Raw genomic sequence first — 15476 nt, forward strand, 5'->3', positions numbered from 1 at the left:
GCCATCTGTAATTTATGAAATCCTTTGAGGTCCTTTAGGACTAAAAGATAAGTTCATATTCTGGTAACTCAAATCATGCCACTCTTTTTTTAAACAGTCTTTCTGGCTGTCCAATTGCTGCAGCTGAAAAATTGGCAATGTCCCAGGAAAAAAATCAGCATGATTCTCCTAAAACTGGACAGTGCCACGCTCAGGTTCACAGGTAGGAGTCTCACATGACATGTCTCACACAGGTATTTCTGTCCAAATGCTGTGCTTTATTTTGTAAGGGATTTCATTCCTTACAGCTTTTAACTCTGAGCTACTGCTACTAGTTCACTGTAGCAGGCTGACCCGATACAAAAATGTGGGTAGCGAAACTGATTATGACTTGTGATAACCAAAGGACACTCAGCACAAAGGTCCCTGTGTGTTCAGCTAACATTAAATGACTACATGCATGTCCTTGAAAGATGAGTAAAAAAATCTAAAAACTATTATTTCAAGACAATATTATTTCAGTGGTGGTTCTGGAGCGCCTTCCTAATGTTAACCAGCCTGCTATTTTGATTAGACTGGAGTTACTTTTTAAGAAATGTTCCCAAATTGTCCCTCTGCTGCAATGCTTTGGCTCCTGAGGATTGATTAAAGATCTTGTTGCTTAGTGAATTCATCCTAGTTTTTGCAGCATAGGATTCCATGCTGATTTATATTGAGATCCTTTGCAAAGGAAACCCTTGGCAATCACAGCAGCATCTAACTATTGTAAGTGTAGTAGTATTAAGTGGGCTGAGCACTCTCATTGCTCTGTTTCTCTGATATAACAGATTTCTGATTGACCCATCCAGTTACTTTACTGTAATGCAGTTACTCAGTTTAATTTATGTTTTATACCAAAGTAGCAAAAAAGTGCTTTAAAAAATCCTAACCAAAAAAATCTCTCATTGAGCTTGTATTTGGTCTGAGAGTCCTATTGATCCTGTAAACTTGCATAATTTCCACATCATTGGCATCAGCACCATCATGGCCTATTATATTCAGGCCTATTTGGGGGCACTTTAATTTGTGGATTATTGACATGATTGGCTATAATGGCTCCTTCTGAGCCATTACAGAATATTGTGTCAATGTGTCTGCCAACTGCACGTGCCTTAACTCTACGTATGAAAAGTCCTTAGGAAATTATTGAAGACAAGTAGTTACTGCCCAGTAGCTAAATGGAATAACACATTGTTAATTATTCTTTCCTCACAAATAGCAGAAGCAATTATTTTGGACCATGCTCTCTCATATTTATTTGCCCAGAAGGCCCACCACTAGAATGATAGTGATCCACAGCTCTACAAGCCCCTGCTGATTCATGTGATCTCGTTCTTTTTTAAAAAAAGGAAACACCATCCTATGGTAGTGATCTATAAACAGAACAGTAATTCTGTTAGTAAGTTACAGGATTGCTAGACCACTATTTAGCTACAAAATATATTTTCATAGCTGACGTGTAAACCCTAAAAATAGGCTTCTATAAAGGCAATGCTTATGGTCTTTACTTATATCCATTTTGGCAGGTGCCATCCCACTATAGCCTATCTTTCAATGCAAGGTGCTGAAAAAGATGTTCTTATTGTTTGTCCTTTCTGTTTTTCTCACTCTCCTTGTGGCAGTCTCTGCAGGACAAACTTAGCAAAGCAGCTCGAGCTGTCTCAGTACAATTACCGAACTGCACAGCCAGCCACCTCTCCCAGAGCCACCCTGACTAAAGAGCAAGAGAAGTTTGGGAAAGTACCATTTGACTATGCCAGCTTTGATGCACAAGTCTTTGGCAAACGCACAACGGCACCAGCAGTGCAAGGCCAAAAAACCCCACCGTTCCTTGAATGTAAGCTTGAAACTCCCATCCTTCTTGAAAGAAAAATATCATTTATCGGAGAGTTTTCTTGTTTCCGGAAATAATGCACACTAGCAAATGTGTTTAACACGTTGTGATCAGTATACCTGAAAATCTGCTGGAGTGACTACAACATCTTATTTGTTAATTATTCTTTTAAAAGCAATTCCATGGTAAAAAAGAAAATATTTGATTTATTGTCACTTTCCTATTGGACAAGATTGTGATACCCATATTCATGTGGTACCATTCTACCTTGAGTAGTCCCATTTAAGTTAGAGATGAGATTGTGAACTGTCATAAATTGGCATAGTTCCATTGACATCCATAAAGCTACGCCAATTTGCAGCAGCTGAGGATTTGTCCCAAAGGGACTATTTGTGCAATATGCTACTACTCAATGTGAATAAGGTATCACAATCTAGCACACTGTTATGAGTAATTACATGTGTAGATCCTCTTCATTGTAGGATCTGCACAGATAACTGAAGTAAGTTTTTACTCTGTTGCGTCAACCCTTAATAACACCACTGTAGTTACAGCTATTTCAATGCGTGCACAAAATCTTGGCAAAAGATGCCATTGCTGTGAGGGCAATGGAAGAATCTTAAGGGGGTTTCTTTCGTGTCATAGCTGGGTTCAAAGGAATGTGGATCCAAAACAATGGCCATGAAAGTATTTCTTAATTTTTGTTTTGTTTACTATCATTAAAATATAACCAAAGAAAGTGAAGATGGAAAAAAATAACCTAATGTTACCCAGCCCACATAATCTGAAAAAAGAAAGGACAGTCATAGTTAAGGTGAACAGAAAAGCACCAATTAAAAAATAATAATAAAGAAGACCCTGTTTTTAGCTCTCAATTTATTAATAGCTTATCTATATCTATATATTTAGGCATGGCACAATTTGATTTTTATGTTTTATGTTGACAGACAATATTGATATTTGGTTTAAAGCATTTGTTTCAATTTTTATTGATATACATTTTCACAGTGGCAGGAAATTATGTGGGAATCAGACAATAGGGGAGGTCAGGCAAAAATTGTTTAGTGACAGTAGATGTTGAGATTCAAAAAGTTCAAGCTTTACAACTGTTAAAAAACAATCTGTCAACACCACATGCCAAAATATACAAAGTAAATGCCCTTAAATCAAAATTCTAATAAGTTCTCAATGACCATTTTTCTTACTTTGCCTATCTGTAAATTTCAATTATTATCAATGGAAATATTTTTTTCATCATTTTGTGTCTGTATGCTGAAACCGATGTTCACTGACATTGACTGATAAAAATCTAATCCTGCCAAGCCTATTTATATTGGAATATCTGAAGGCCACATTTACAAATGTAGAAACCTAAGTTGGGCCTGTAAAATAGGCATGCTCAAACACAAACAGATGTGTGTGTTATTGGACACTTGCATGAGCAATTTCTAATTTTTTGCATAGCAGTGGACATACTCCTTTAGTTATTTGTTTACACATGCACAAGTCTATTTAACAGTTGCATTCAAAGTGCTTATATTTGAAATGTTTGCAAATACAATTTCAAAAAAACATCATATAACTAATTGAATTTTCTAACATTATGCTTGCGAAGATTGCACAATACACAACTTTTACTACAATGCAAAGACAAAAGTGTAAGAGTGCATGAATATAGTAGACATGGGGATGAATGAAGGGTTGGAATAATAAAGCAATTGTGTAGAGTTTTGTTCAGCAGCCTAAGCAAATAAGAATCTAGAATTTCATTATTAGTACTCTTTGGATTTTGCACATATGAATTTGACCTGCTGACACATGGCACATGTTCATTTAGTAGCATGGCTTTATTGGTGTTATCTTTGAAGTGGGTAATGGAAGAAGCACCTTAAATCAAACTCTAATTTAAGTAGGTTTGGTGACTCAGATCAGTTGAACTAACTGATAAAAAGCATAGACTTATAGCCTGATTTTCCAGACACTCCAGCTTTACAGTAATTTGCACGGGTATAAGGGAAAGCAGAATTGGGCTGTCAGTCTCAATTCTCACTAGATGGATCCGATATTTAGAAACATTCAAGCAAGGAGCTCAATTGTAATCAGTGTACAAAAGAAATATTGTTGGGGGATGATATGACTTTTGGGTCTGACCTGTAACTTCTAATCAAAGCATCCCAAATTTTAGGGAAGTTTGGATCTTGACCTAAACTTTTTATGTAGCCATCAAATCTATAATGGGCCAAAATCCTAGATCCAAAGGGAATTTAATTTGGGGGATTGATAGCTGGATCCCAACTTCTGTAGTTCAATCCACAGCTACATAACAAACACATGGTTATGTGCAGCAATGTTCTTGTGTTCATGATGCTGATAAAGAATTATGATTTTGCTTATTTCTTCTTTTTTGCTTAGGTTCTAGATATGGATTAATAATTTGTTTAAAATACAGCTGAAAATTGTTTCGTCTTTTACATACCTTTGTAAAGCACTTTAAGAGCTACAGATGAAAGGATGGATTGTTATTGTTTGTGAAGACCTGAATTCATGGTTCTATCACAGTCAATGATATAACACAGAGCAAAGAAGTCACCTGCTTTAAAGTCTATGTTAGTGATAGGGGAGAAACATAGAACCATGTATTCCATTTTTGACATGTGAAATAGCTTTTCTATTCACCTGTAAGGCAATCTCTTCATTCTTAACTGACCTTGTTGTGTCTGGTACCTACATAATATTCCAGAAGATCCCAGCTGGAAGAGGCACAACAAGATGAGTTAAGTACCACCTTAACTCTGAATGTTCTTTGGTTGTATTTTTTAAGTCTAATATTTAAATATTGGGATTTTCATGAACATGATACTGCACATGTTCCCAAGGTGTAATGTTTGTATTCCACTTCCCCAGCATGTCCAAGGGGCAAATCTTGTTCACCTTACTCACCCAAGTAATCCCATTTGAATAATGGGGCTGCTCAGAGAAGTAAGGCAAGCAGGCTATAGCCTTAATGTCGTTTTACCTAAGTCTTCACACATCCATCTTATTTTGACACAATGGCGCTCTAAAGAATGAAAATCCCTTATGAATTTGATTATTTTTCCCAATATGTTTGAACATTTTTGCTCAGTCTTTGTTCAGGAGTGAGTAAAACCTGAGTAAGAACCACAGAGTTTATCTCTTCAAATTTTTATGGTAAAAATGTAAATACTAAAGGTATTCTTGTGACAAAAAATGAAATAATTTGATCCCTGAGCTTGTATTTTTACAGCAAACCCGAGTAACCAACAGAAAATGGACTTTTTTTTAATTTATTCTTCACATAACGTAACGTATGAAAATATAACCTGAAAAATGAATCTGCTTAATGGGGAAAACGGACGGTTTTTTTAATTTATTCTTCACATAACGTAACATATGAAAATTAACCTGAAAAATGAATCTGCTTAATGGGGAAAACCACATATATGCAATTGCTAATCAAATCTCTCTTCAACAGCAAAGCATTTTTCACATCCAGTGAAATTTTCTAATCGACTGCCGAGTGCTAGTGCCCACACACAGAGCCCTTGTCATGCCAACTCTTATAGCTACGGTCAATGTAGTGAAGACACCCACATAGCAGCAGCTGCTGCTATCCTGAACCTTTCCACCCGCTGCAGGGAAGCAGCAGAGATCCTCTCCAGCAAACCGCAGAGTCTGGCTGCCAAGGTAGGGTAGTCCAAGAACCTGGAGGGTGTGCTAGCTACTGACATGTGTGCATAAACTGTCTTTCATGGTAGTGACTGCATTAACTCTCAAAAAGGAGACAGAGACCAAATAGGTTTCAGAGTGGTAGCCGTGTTAGTCTGTATCAGCAAAACCAACAAGGAGTCCCTGTGGCACCTTAGAGGCTAACAGATTAAACAGTAACATACTGACTGCTTCTGGGAAAAAAAATTGCAGGAATTAGGTTGTGATGATCTTCATAACTGGACCCAAAGTAAATGGAAGGGTGGGGCAGGGGAGGAAACTCCAAATCAAATAATTTTTTGGTAGGTAATGGAGCTGGGTCTGTTAATGAACGATTTTTCCTTATTCTAAAACCTGTGGTAATCAACCACTCAAATGATTGATAAAAATCAGCTGATTAACAGAGGTTTTATAAGAAAGGTGTAGCAGCAGCATATTCATTAGGTCTGATTATGATCTTTCTTACAGCAGTTATAGAGTAACTGATTTCAATGGAGTTAATTCTGATTTTTACTGGTGTAAGTGAGAAGAAAGCCAAACCCTTTGTGTTTGGAGATACTTCGGGCAAGTCTCTTTAAGACTGAAGGCCACCTAATAAGAGTAGCTCCTTGTGTGGGTTTCAGCGTAGTCATGTTTTCAGTTTCGTGTGAGATGCCTTACTGTTCTTTGTGATTCACAAGAGTCATCATTATGATTTAGTAGCCTTATTTTATGTAACATTACATAGAACCACATTGTCGGTGCAACTAGTCAAGATACATTTATGTGACCTCCTTCGTGGGAGTAGGAGAAGAAAAATGAGAGAAAATGGGAGAAGCATTTTTGTTTATTATTTGCATTGCAGCTACATTGTGCTGGAAATTGTATAAATACATATCCAGGAAACTGTTGGTGTAAGACAAGACGTACTAAAATAATACATAAAATATGATATTTATACTTGGTGTGGGCCTTCAGGATCTATCTATCTATCTATCTATCTATCTATCTATCTATCTATCTATCTATCTATCTATCTATCTATCTATCATGTCCATCACTTTCCTATTGAGGCACCAGGCTTGATCTGGCTGGAAGGAGTTTCCCCATCTGTTGGCCTCCAATGTTCATTAGACCTCCTGCTTTCCATAATCACATAGGCGAACTGGTATTCTTTGTGTGAAATCCCTTCTTTCCAGCAGCTGGTGTAATACCTCTTTAGGTGTTGTGAGCTCTGCGCTCTTGCAAAGTGGAATCTCCTATTTTGCTGAGTCTGATTTCCATTTGTCACAACCAGGGTATTGAAATTGATGTTGGGGGACTCCACTAGGCAGACATTCTAATGTGGGGCCATCTTCATACCCAGAAAGCTAGGCGTCAGTCAGCCCAGAGAAATATTTACCAGGAGCCCAGAGTCTGTTAGTGGATTCTTTCCTAGTTGACAGATCCATTTCTGACGTTAGCCAAAGAGAGCTTCTTACGCCAGACTTCAGTAGAGGTTTCCTGTCGTGTTGAGAGGGAGGTTGATGCCAATGGTTGAATTAAATTGCTGCCCCAGCCTTTGGCTGAACTCAGTAACAGACCTTTCTTGCCAGCAAAGAGCAATAAAGGGACCATGCAAAACCCAAAGATTTTCTATTCTACACCTGCTTCATGTTTGCCAAATCATGGTAGGTTTGAGTGGAATTGAGCATAATAGTACAACACTCAGAGACACTTTGGGCACACAGTTTATTCCTTTCTCAGCCCCAGGACTAGCAGCCTAAAAGAAAATCATCTGCATACCTTGTCATCTGCCTGCCTCCACTTTTGCCAGACTTTCAATAGGACACAGTGACAGCCCAGTGCTACAAAACATGTGATAGAAGAATCAGAATTAGCTTCTTGCCAGAACAGAGGCAAGTAAGCTGCAAACTGAGCCAGTGGCCAAAACCACACAAAGCCCTTTTTAATATGTTTTTAGCGATTTATTACTTTTAGCAAATTGAGCTCTTAGAAGAAAATATGGAAATAGATTCTCTAGGAAACTGTATCTCCAATAAGGGGAACAATCTTTATTTTAATATGCTGCAACTCAAGTGATTTTTAAAAAATACCTAGAACTATTTTTAAATGTTCCTGAATTTTTGTGACAGACATTTGCTATGGGAACATTTAACTATTTGCACATCTTACATATTTTTCAAATTATCTAAAAGAGCCTAAGGATTCTATCTACTGTATATTGCATTTGTGCACAAATAATGCAATAACAGCAATAGATTCATTTGACACAACTGTTAATTATTTCCTTTATTTCTTCTCAGCAATACACATAAGTGCCACACCTGAAAATTTTTGTGGGCGGCGCTTAATTTGGGACTGTGTAGTTCCAGATCCCTGGGCCCTGCTCCTTCACCCTGTCCCTTTGCCAAAAAATAATAAATAAAACAGTGCAGACAGCGCCACTGCAGATCAAAGCTCCATGACTTGCAAGGGTGTTTACCTCCTGCCTGGCCTTCTGGTATTGTCCCACCATTGCACAATGGGTTACCATGCTGATGTGAGTGATATGGGTGGATGGAGCTGCACTGATTCTGTTGCATTCAGGTTACTCTGTGTCTGCAGAGGCAGCGGCAGGATTTCTTCTCAAAGAGTAGCTGAAAGTGCATATCTGTAAATATACCTGAACAGTTTATTTTTACAAAAGTAATTTTCCAGTGCTGTTTCTGGTTATTTCCTGTCAGCCAAACTTTGCGACTTGGTTTCTAAAACTTGGTTCATTTCTTAGTAAGCATTTTCCCTTGAAAATGGGTCATTTTTCACTGAAAACTATCCAATACTTAAGTGGGAAAATTACATTTGTTTTTAAAAAAATAGCAAGTTTCAATTTTTTGGTGAATCTGGAATATCTTCAGCTATGTTGGAAAAACTCCCTGCATTTCTAAGTTTCAGGGGGAAAGGAAGGTGAGTAGCCTGAGCTAAATAAAGGAATGGGAAAAAAAATCACATTAAACTTTTAGCAGTGCTCTTGGCCAGAAAAGTGGTACAGTGACAACTGATGTACAGTGTGGATCGACCATATATAACTATACAAAATATCTCAAGATGGACTGGGTTTACTTTCAGTCCAAATTAATTTGGATTCCAAGTTCCCTCAATTAATTTGCAACCAATTGCATACAAAATATAGTGGCCATCCTGGAAACCTTTAAAATGTTTGTTTTTTTAAAAAAATAGGTACTGTTACTGTGATATCCTCCTGACTGGAGCTGGTTTCTAGATACAACCACCTGGGATTGTGCTGTACTGGGCCCCTGAAATATAGAAATGATACAGATACGGGCCACAACCCAATTGAAAGAATCAGGCACTGCATCACAGTCTCGCAGCATAATTGTCTGCACATAGGGCCCAATCCAACTCCCACTGAAGCAAACAGAAGTTGGGTCACTGGAAGCTGGGTCAGGCCCATATTCTCTAGCACAATGCAAGTGCATGGAGCAGATCCTGTCAGAAATGTTCTGTGTTTTACCACCGTCACCGCTGTTGCCACTCACAGAGGTAGAAGCATGCAGTATAGTCTATCTTTATCCTCATCACTGCTGCTTGCCAAGCATTCTGTTGAATGTTTTGGTGTTTTTCCCACCTGTTTAGACAAAATGGCATATGCACACAGTGCCTTGAAAGAAAACAAAGAATGACACTTGCTTGAAATGTTTGAAGTTCCAATACCGTTGTTGTTTTTTAACAAAACCCGAAAACACAAACTATATCATCTGGCTATTCTTGGATCTTGATGATGATGATGATGATGATGACTGCATCAGTTATGGAGGTAATGGAGTTGTTTGGCGGCATGCTTACCAGACAGGCCCCTACCCCAAACATCTTAAAATCTAAATACAGAACAATCTGCTTGCAGAATAAGACCAATGGCTAGCATGACCTTCTGAAGGAAAAAAACAACACACTGAATAGCTCTAGCTGTTGCATTATTACAGTACTGCAGATATTGTATCATTGCGGTGTTCTTCTCTTTCTTTCTTTAGTTTGCAAGTTGCTCGGGGCAGGGACTGTGTCTTTTTGTGTGTGTGTCAAACTGTGTCAAGGGTAGCATAAGATCCTGATCTTGCAAACACTTACACCCATGCTTAACTTTCAGCATCTGAGTATTCCAGAATACTTCTATGGAAGAACTTGCATGCTTAAAGTTAAGCATGGGTGTAAGTCTTTGCAGAATCAGGACCCAAGTGCTTATTTTTTTTAAATAATTGTTAGCAACCCTTTCCCCCCAGCATAATGCCTTGAATGGAGGCATATTAGGACTCACGTCCATTCAAAGAGTAATATAGTGTGCGCACTTAAAGAATTCATTGGGGTTATATAGATATTACTGATTCCAGAGATATTTCTTATATTGAAAATGAAGACTATTTTAGAATAGTAATAACCAGACTGAGCTTTTCAAGTGCATCTATTGCACAGTGGGAACACAAAATAGCAGGTGTTTTTCTTTCTCTGGACAATCAAAGAACAGATAGAAAGCCCTACATGTTACAGTAGAATCTCCCTAAGACACCAGTTCTGCAATGAGAATCATGTGGACACAATGATTCACCACGCTGAACAAACTGTAGGGTAAAGGTTTAACTTGGAATTGTTACTTCAGAGACATTGCAGAATATTAAATATTCTGAGTTACCAAATGAGCCAACAAACACAAAAGCAAAGGATAAATCCATTACACGTGGGCCATACCTTGTTCATTTAGTAGATTAATGTAGTTCAGTTTTAATAGTTAATGTCAATACTTCTTAGTGTACTAGGAAATGTTCTGTAGTATATTTTATAAAATAAAGAAGTCATATTGTGAGACCTCATGACAAAGCTCAGCTATTAATTTGAGCTATTAAATCTTTGCTGTGAAGTGGCTAGTAATTTTTGTGTACAATTTTTGTGGTATTTATATTAGCGTGGCACTTCTGCTGTATCTGTTTCACTGTACAGGTCCTAGAAGGGAAATATGTTTTAGTCATTTTTCTCTCATTTTTCATTCTAAACTCCTTTTTCCAGCTACTTTTCAGACCTGTGTGGGTGATTACACTCTCATTGACATTGGAGTAAATCAGGAGTAGCTTGAATGCCATTCGCATGGTTCTGTTCTCACATTGCTTTTGCACTGGTTATTGTCTTCATAGAATTTTTTCCTGGTTTACATCAGCATAAATGAGATCAGACTCAGGCCCTTTACTGATTTAATATAGGGAAGAATCAGGCACATGAGCCTTCATTGGCCAGTCATATTTTATACTTCTGTAGTTTATATACTTCAGTTTTTAAGCTAAGAACTTGTACATTTTACATTGCTATGGTTGACTTATCTGAAAGGTGTCATGGTGTGAAACCAAACAGGCCTGCTCTGGCCCTCATTAATTTCAATAGGCCCTAAATTGGGTCTTTACTGAAGTCAAAACTGCTCTTAGAAGGGGAACCAAATATTACAAGTCAAATATATGTTCCTTCTATTTTTATTTCATAGCTGTAGTCTAACAAAAACTTCTGGCATTTTTGTCTTGTTAATTCCCCTTTAAAATAATACTGGGAAAATAAGTAAAAGAGAGATATTCAGAGGAAGGTAGGATGAGAATAGAAAAGAAAATTGGAACAGTCGCTGTGACCATCTTTTTTTCCTCACCATTTGGAGTTTGCAATGAATGCAGCAGAATGTTCAGAATAAAAAGCCATGCTGTAAATTTGTGATCCATCCGACTATGAGCAAAAGGGAATATTTTTCCATTACTATATTTAATTGTTTGTGCATCTGTGAGCTCGCTTAAACCCCATCTGTACACTGCTTCACAAAAGCATATAATCCATGCTTCTTCTGGTTGGAATTTGGTGCGTGTTGCACAACCCAACTTCTGTGTGAATTTTGGAAAAGCACTGGAAAATCTCTTACTAGCCACATCAGTAAATGTTCTCCCCATCAATCAAACCTCATTGGTGCAGCGAATGATGCCCTATTTCCAGTGATGATATATATTTCCTGACATTTTGCAATCTGCAATTTAATTTGGGAGGACTATGACTCTTTTTGTTCAATTTTTTGTTGTTGTCGCCTTCAGAGTAGTTGATATTTTGTCAGTGACAGAGAATCTGCACTATTTATGGTTTTTTGCTCTATAAAAGTACTGCAGCCCAGTCACATGGCTTCTCCTCCTAAGCCATCTGTCACAGAGGTCTGGAATTTTATGTGAATGTTGGTTGTGCAGACTTAACTCAAGTTTTTTTATTATGAAAAATGTCACCAACTACAATATTTAGCATTTTACTTTACATTGGTCATTAAACTTGATTACTGTAGCTCTGTTTCATTGCTATAGTTACATATCAACTGTGAAGCCAAAAAACGCTGGGCAATCATGGCAAAGCTATATTGTCAGATCCTGGAGAATGTACTTGGCAGTGATATAGTTAATATCTTGGATTTTTGTAACTAAGGTTTATTAATGCTGGTATAAAAATGTATTTGATATTATACAGATGGCATAAGATGTTGTGGTTACTAAGTTATTATCCAGGATAAGCTGTACTGTCAAATTCAGGGCTTAAAACTATCACAGGAGATTAAACTATTTACTAAAAAGGGGCAGAAAGATATAACCAAAGCATCTTAGTATGAACATATTAGAAGTGTATTTACTTCCTATAAATATAATAATGCATAGCTCTCTTTAAGCTGAGTGATTGAAAATTTGAACTTTGTCCTGCAAGAGAAACAAATGCAAGAGGTGCCTTTGAGTTTCTAAATTGTGCACAAACAGCTAGCCTAGTAGTCCTTGGAACTAAGCTAGTGCTTCTCTCTTAGGCTTTTGGCTGATCAATGAAGTGAGGCCCCCATAGCAAGAGTTGATTATTAAGTTCTTCATTTCCAGCGATGCCTAGTGACTTCGTATGTTTTGGTCTCAGGTGCCCAACTTGACGCACCTTACAAAAGCCTGATTTTCAAAAGTTCTGAAGATTGGTTCCCTTTAAGGTGTCTCAAGCTGGGCACCCAAAAATTGACCCACCCCAAATCGCCCATGACTTTTGAAAATGTAGGCCTGGATCACTGGCTACCATCTGCATTCGCAGCCTGCCAACAAATTCGCTTGAAGAAACTGCTTTCCTTTGCTGAAAAAAGTATGGATGGGCAACACTAACACTGAATTTTTGGATGGTCTTTAAAGGCTTATAAAGAACAGGAAGCTGCTAATTATCTTACCAGCTATTTGGCCTCCTTCAGTAAAATGACATTACTGCTGCTGGTACCATGATTTGAAGTGGATCACAATGTGGAAGTCACTCTATGGTTAAATGGGCATTGCGATTTCATTTTATCTTTGAAAATGGTGCCACTGAAGGTTTAGTACATGGCTACCTGGCCTGGAGGGTGCCTGTGCCCCATCTGAGTCCAGCCAGGGTGGCCTATCATACCATCAACACTGAAGCAGAACTCCCCATTCCATTGTATTGGATTGTAAGCTCTTTGAGGAAGTCACTGTCTCTTACTATGGTTATACTATGGTTATACAGTACCTAGCACATTTGGGCCCCAAGCCCTAACTGGGGCTTCTGGGCCCTTCTGCAATACAAATAATAAAACAATAACAATGAGAACATATAGTGTTAACTGCAGACATCTTTGTACTTACTGCGTGATAAGTCATCTTTACTCTGATGTTAGCCCATAACCCTAAAGCCAGTGTTAGCCTGTTAAGACTGGACAATCTAAGCAATAAGACTACACAGATCTCTGCTCTTCCAGAAGCCAGAAAGCCATACATACTCACAGCCTGAAACCAGATTCTCCTTCCATGGTCCCATATGACTAATAACTGTGAGCTGTGGCAGAAGGTGACTCTTCTAATTGACCCCCATCCACACACACATATAATGTTGCTTCTTGATTTGAGACCTGCTCTTTGGCGCCACCTCATGGCTTTTCTGTCCATGCAGAGACTATGGGGATCCCCCAAGACAGTGGAAACCCCACAAACAAGTGACAGGAAGATGGTTTGCAATTTCTTAAATGAGGTTGTAGACAGGCCAGGTGTGTGGGTGGTGTGTTTTCAGAGGTGAGGAAACCCAACAGGCAGGGGGAGAGCTGGATTGTTACTTCAAATACTGACAAAACCGAGGGCAGCCCTGCCCAAATTATATAGTATATGGGATGTATATTCGTAGCCCCTGCTACTGCATCCCACTTTAAGGATACAATTGCCAGACCAAGAATTCTGTCTTATATTCCGCTTTTATGGTCAGCTTGTGGAAGGAGAAGGGGAGGGAGCAAGGAGCTTTCCCTTCCCTGTGTTCATAAGAGAGGCAGTAGCAGCCACTGCTACCAGGGCTCAAGATGACACAAGGAGAGAGGGAGGGGCAAGGATGAAGCCTACCATAGCATAAGCACACGTACCAGCCAACAGAACTAGCCCATTGAAGAGGACAGTGTATGCTGCATGGAGATCTCCGAGAGGAATCGTACATGGTGCCTCCTGGAACTCTCCCTATGCTGGTGTGGCTCTACCCTGCTCCCATTGCAGGTCTGTGCTTTAATGGCACAATCTGGCACTTGTTTTGTACTAAATATTTTTAAAGGTGCTTTCCAAGTCAAATTCTGATGAAGGCAATATGTTATTTTCAGTGATGTATGAAACACCAGGGAAAAATTCTTCATCTGTTTTAGCACATTTCCGCCCCCCATGTTACAGATGTTGTAATATTTCCGGGGCATGAGGGAGGAGAGGGTGGAAATGTAATAATAATGCTGTTGATGAACTAAGTGGAATTAATGCTTTTAACTGTGAATGGGGGTCATAGTTCTCTCTAAGAGTAAAAAGATCAAGAAGATTTAAAGCTAAACTTTTTTTAAATAAACTCAGATTTAGCATGTATAGTTTACATTTTAGAAGCATCTTATTTAAATGCTACTTACTGTGTTTAAGCTCAGGAGCCTGGAGAGCATTACTGAGGTTACACTTAAGTCTGCCTAAGAATTAAACATTAACTGATGTAAATCTAAAAGCTGGTTTTAGACTCAGATAAATTTAAATAAAAGAGTGCATTTACAATTATCCGTTAAAAGCACCACATGGCTATGTTGCAGCCTCAAACTGTGCATTGTCTAAACATTTCTCTATTTCCTGTTATATGTCAGGGAGCTGAAATAGAAGTGGATGAAAATGGCACTCTGGATTTGAGCATGAAAAAGAACCGAAACCAGGACAAGGCTATGCCTCTAACTTCTTCCAACGCAGCACTTCCTACTCCTTCCTCTTCTCCCTTCAAAACAAGCAGCTTTCTGGTAAATGCGGCCTTCTACCAGGCTCTCTGTGAACAGGAGGGCTGGGATACACCAATCAACTATAGCAAGACACCTGGCAGGAAAGAGGAAGAGAAAGAGGTATCTTTTCAGCTTTTCAGTTAGAGCAGTTGAAGAACTGACACTAAACCCCTCTGTTTCAAAAGTGACCTCTAATCTTGGGTGCTTCTGTGCCCAGCGTGAGACATCATGGACTCAATATTCAAACGTGATGACTGATTTGGAGTACCCAATTTGATACATCTTAACGAAGACTGATTTGCAGAATGTGGGTGCTCAGCAGTTTGTGAAGATCAGGCCAATTTTAATGTCTCAAATAGAGCACATAAAATCATTAGTCACTTTTGAAAATCTTGGCCCTAAGGCCTTACTTTTAGAACTGTTGGGCACTTGTAAAGCAGCTGTTCATTTTAACTGGAAAGGCTCTCAACCTGCGTAACCTAAGGCATCCAAAATTAGAACCCATTTTTGAAAATGTATCCCTACTCTCCAGTGGCTGGAGGGTCATGACCTAACTGTAGTATATTTTTGGTCTTTTTTAAAATGTCAAAGTAACCTTATAATTTTGAAGTGCAA

The 15476-nt window shown here is 38.5% G+C and overlaps 1 protein-coding gene across 10 annotated transcripts in view; it reads left to right on the top strand.

Moving 5' to 3' along the window:
- Positions 1-15476, top strand: part of ST18 (ST18 C2H2C-type zinc finger transcription factor) — a 119975-nt gene that overhangs the window by 75680 nt on the left and 28819 nt on the right. For 9 of the 10 annotated variants that reach the window (XR_012157219.1, XM_073331199.1, XM_073331197.1 and 6 more), the window contains 4 exons: positions 98-202; positions 1641-1855; positions 5346-5557; positions 14736-14981. Coding sequence is in view for 9 of the 10 variants with exons in the window: in XM_073331199.1 (XP_073187300.1) it covers positions 98-202; positions 1641-1855; positions 5346-5557; positions 14736-14981 (778 nt within the window). In the remaining variant the exon portion in view is untranslated. The remainder of the gene's footprint in view (positions 1-97; positions 203-1640; positions 1856-5345; positions 5558-14735; positions 14982-15476) is intronic. The other variant, XM_073331193.1, reaches the window with a different exon arrangement.

This window comes from Lepidochelys kempii, chromosome 2 (assembly GCF_965140265.1).
Source record: "Lepidochelys kempii isolate rLepKem1 chromosome 2, rLepKem1.hap2, whole genome shotgun sequence".
NCBI lineage: Eukaryota > Metazoa > Chordata > Testudines > Cheloniidae > Lepidochelys > Lepidochelys kempii.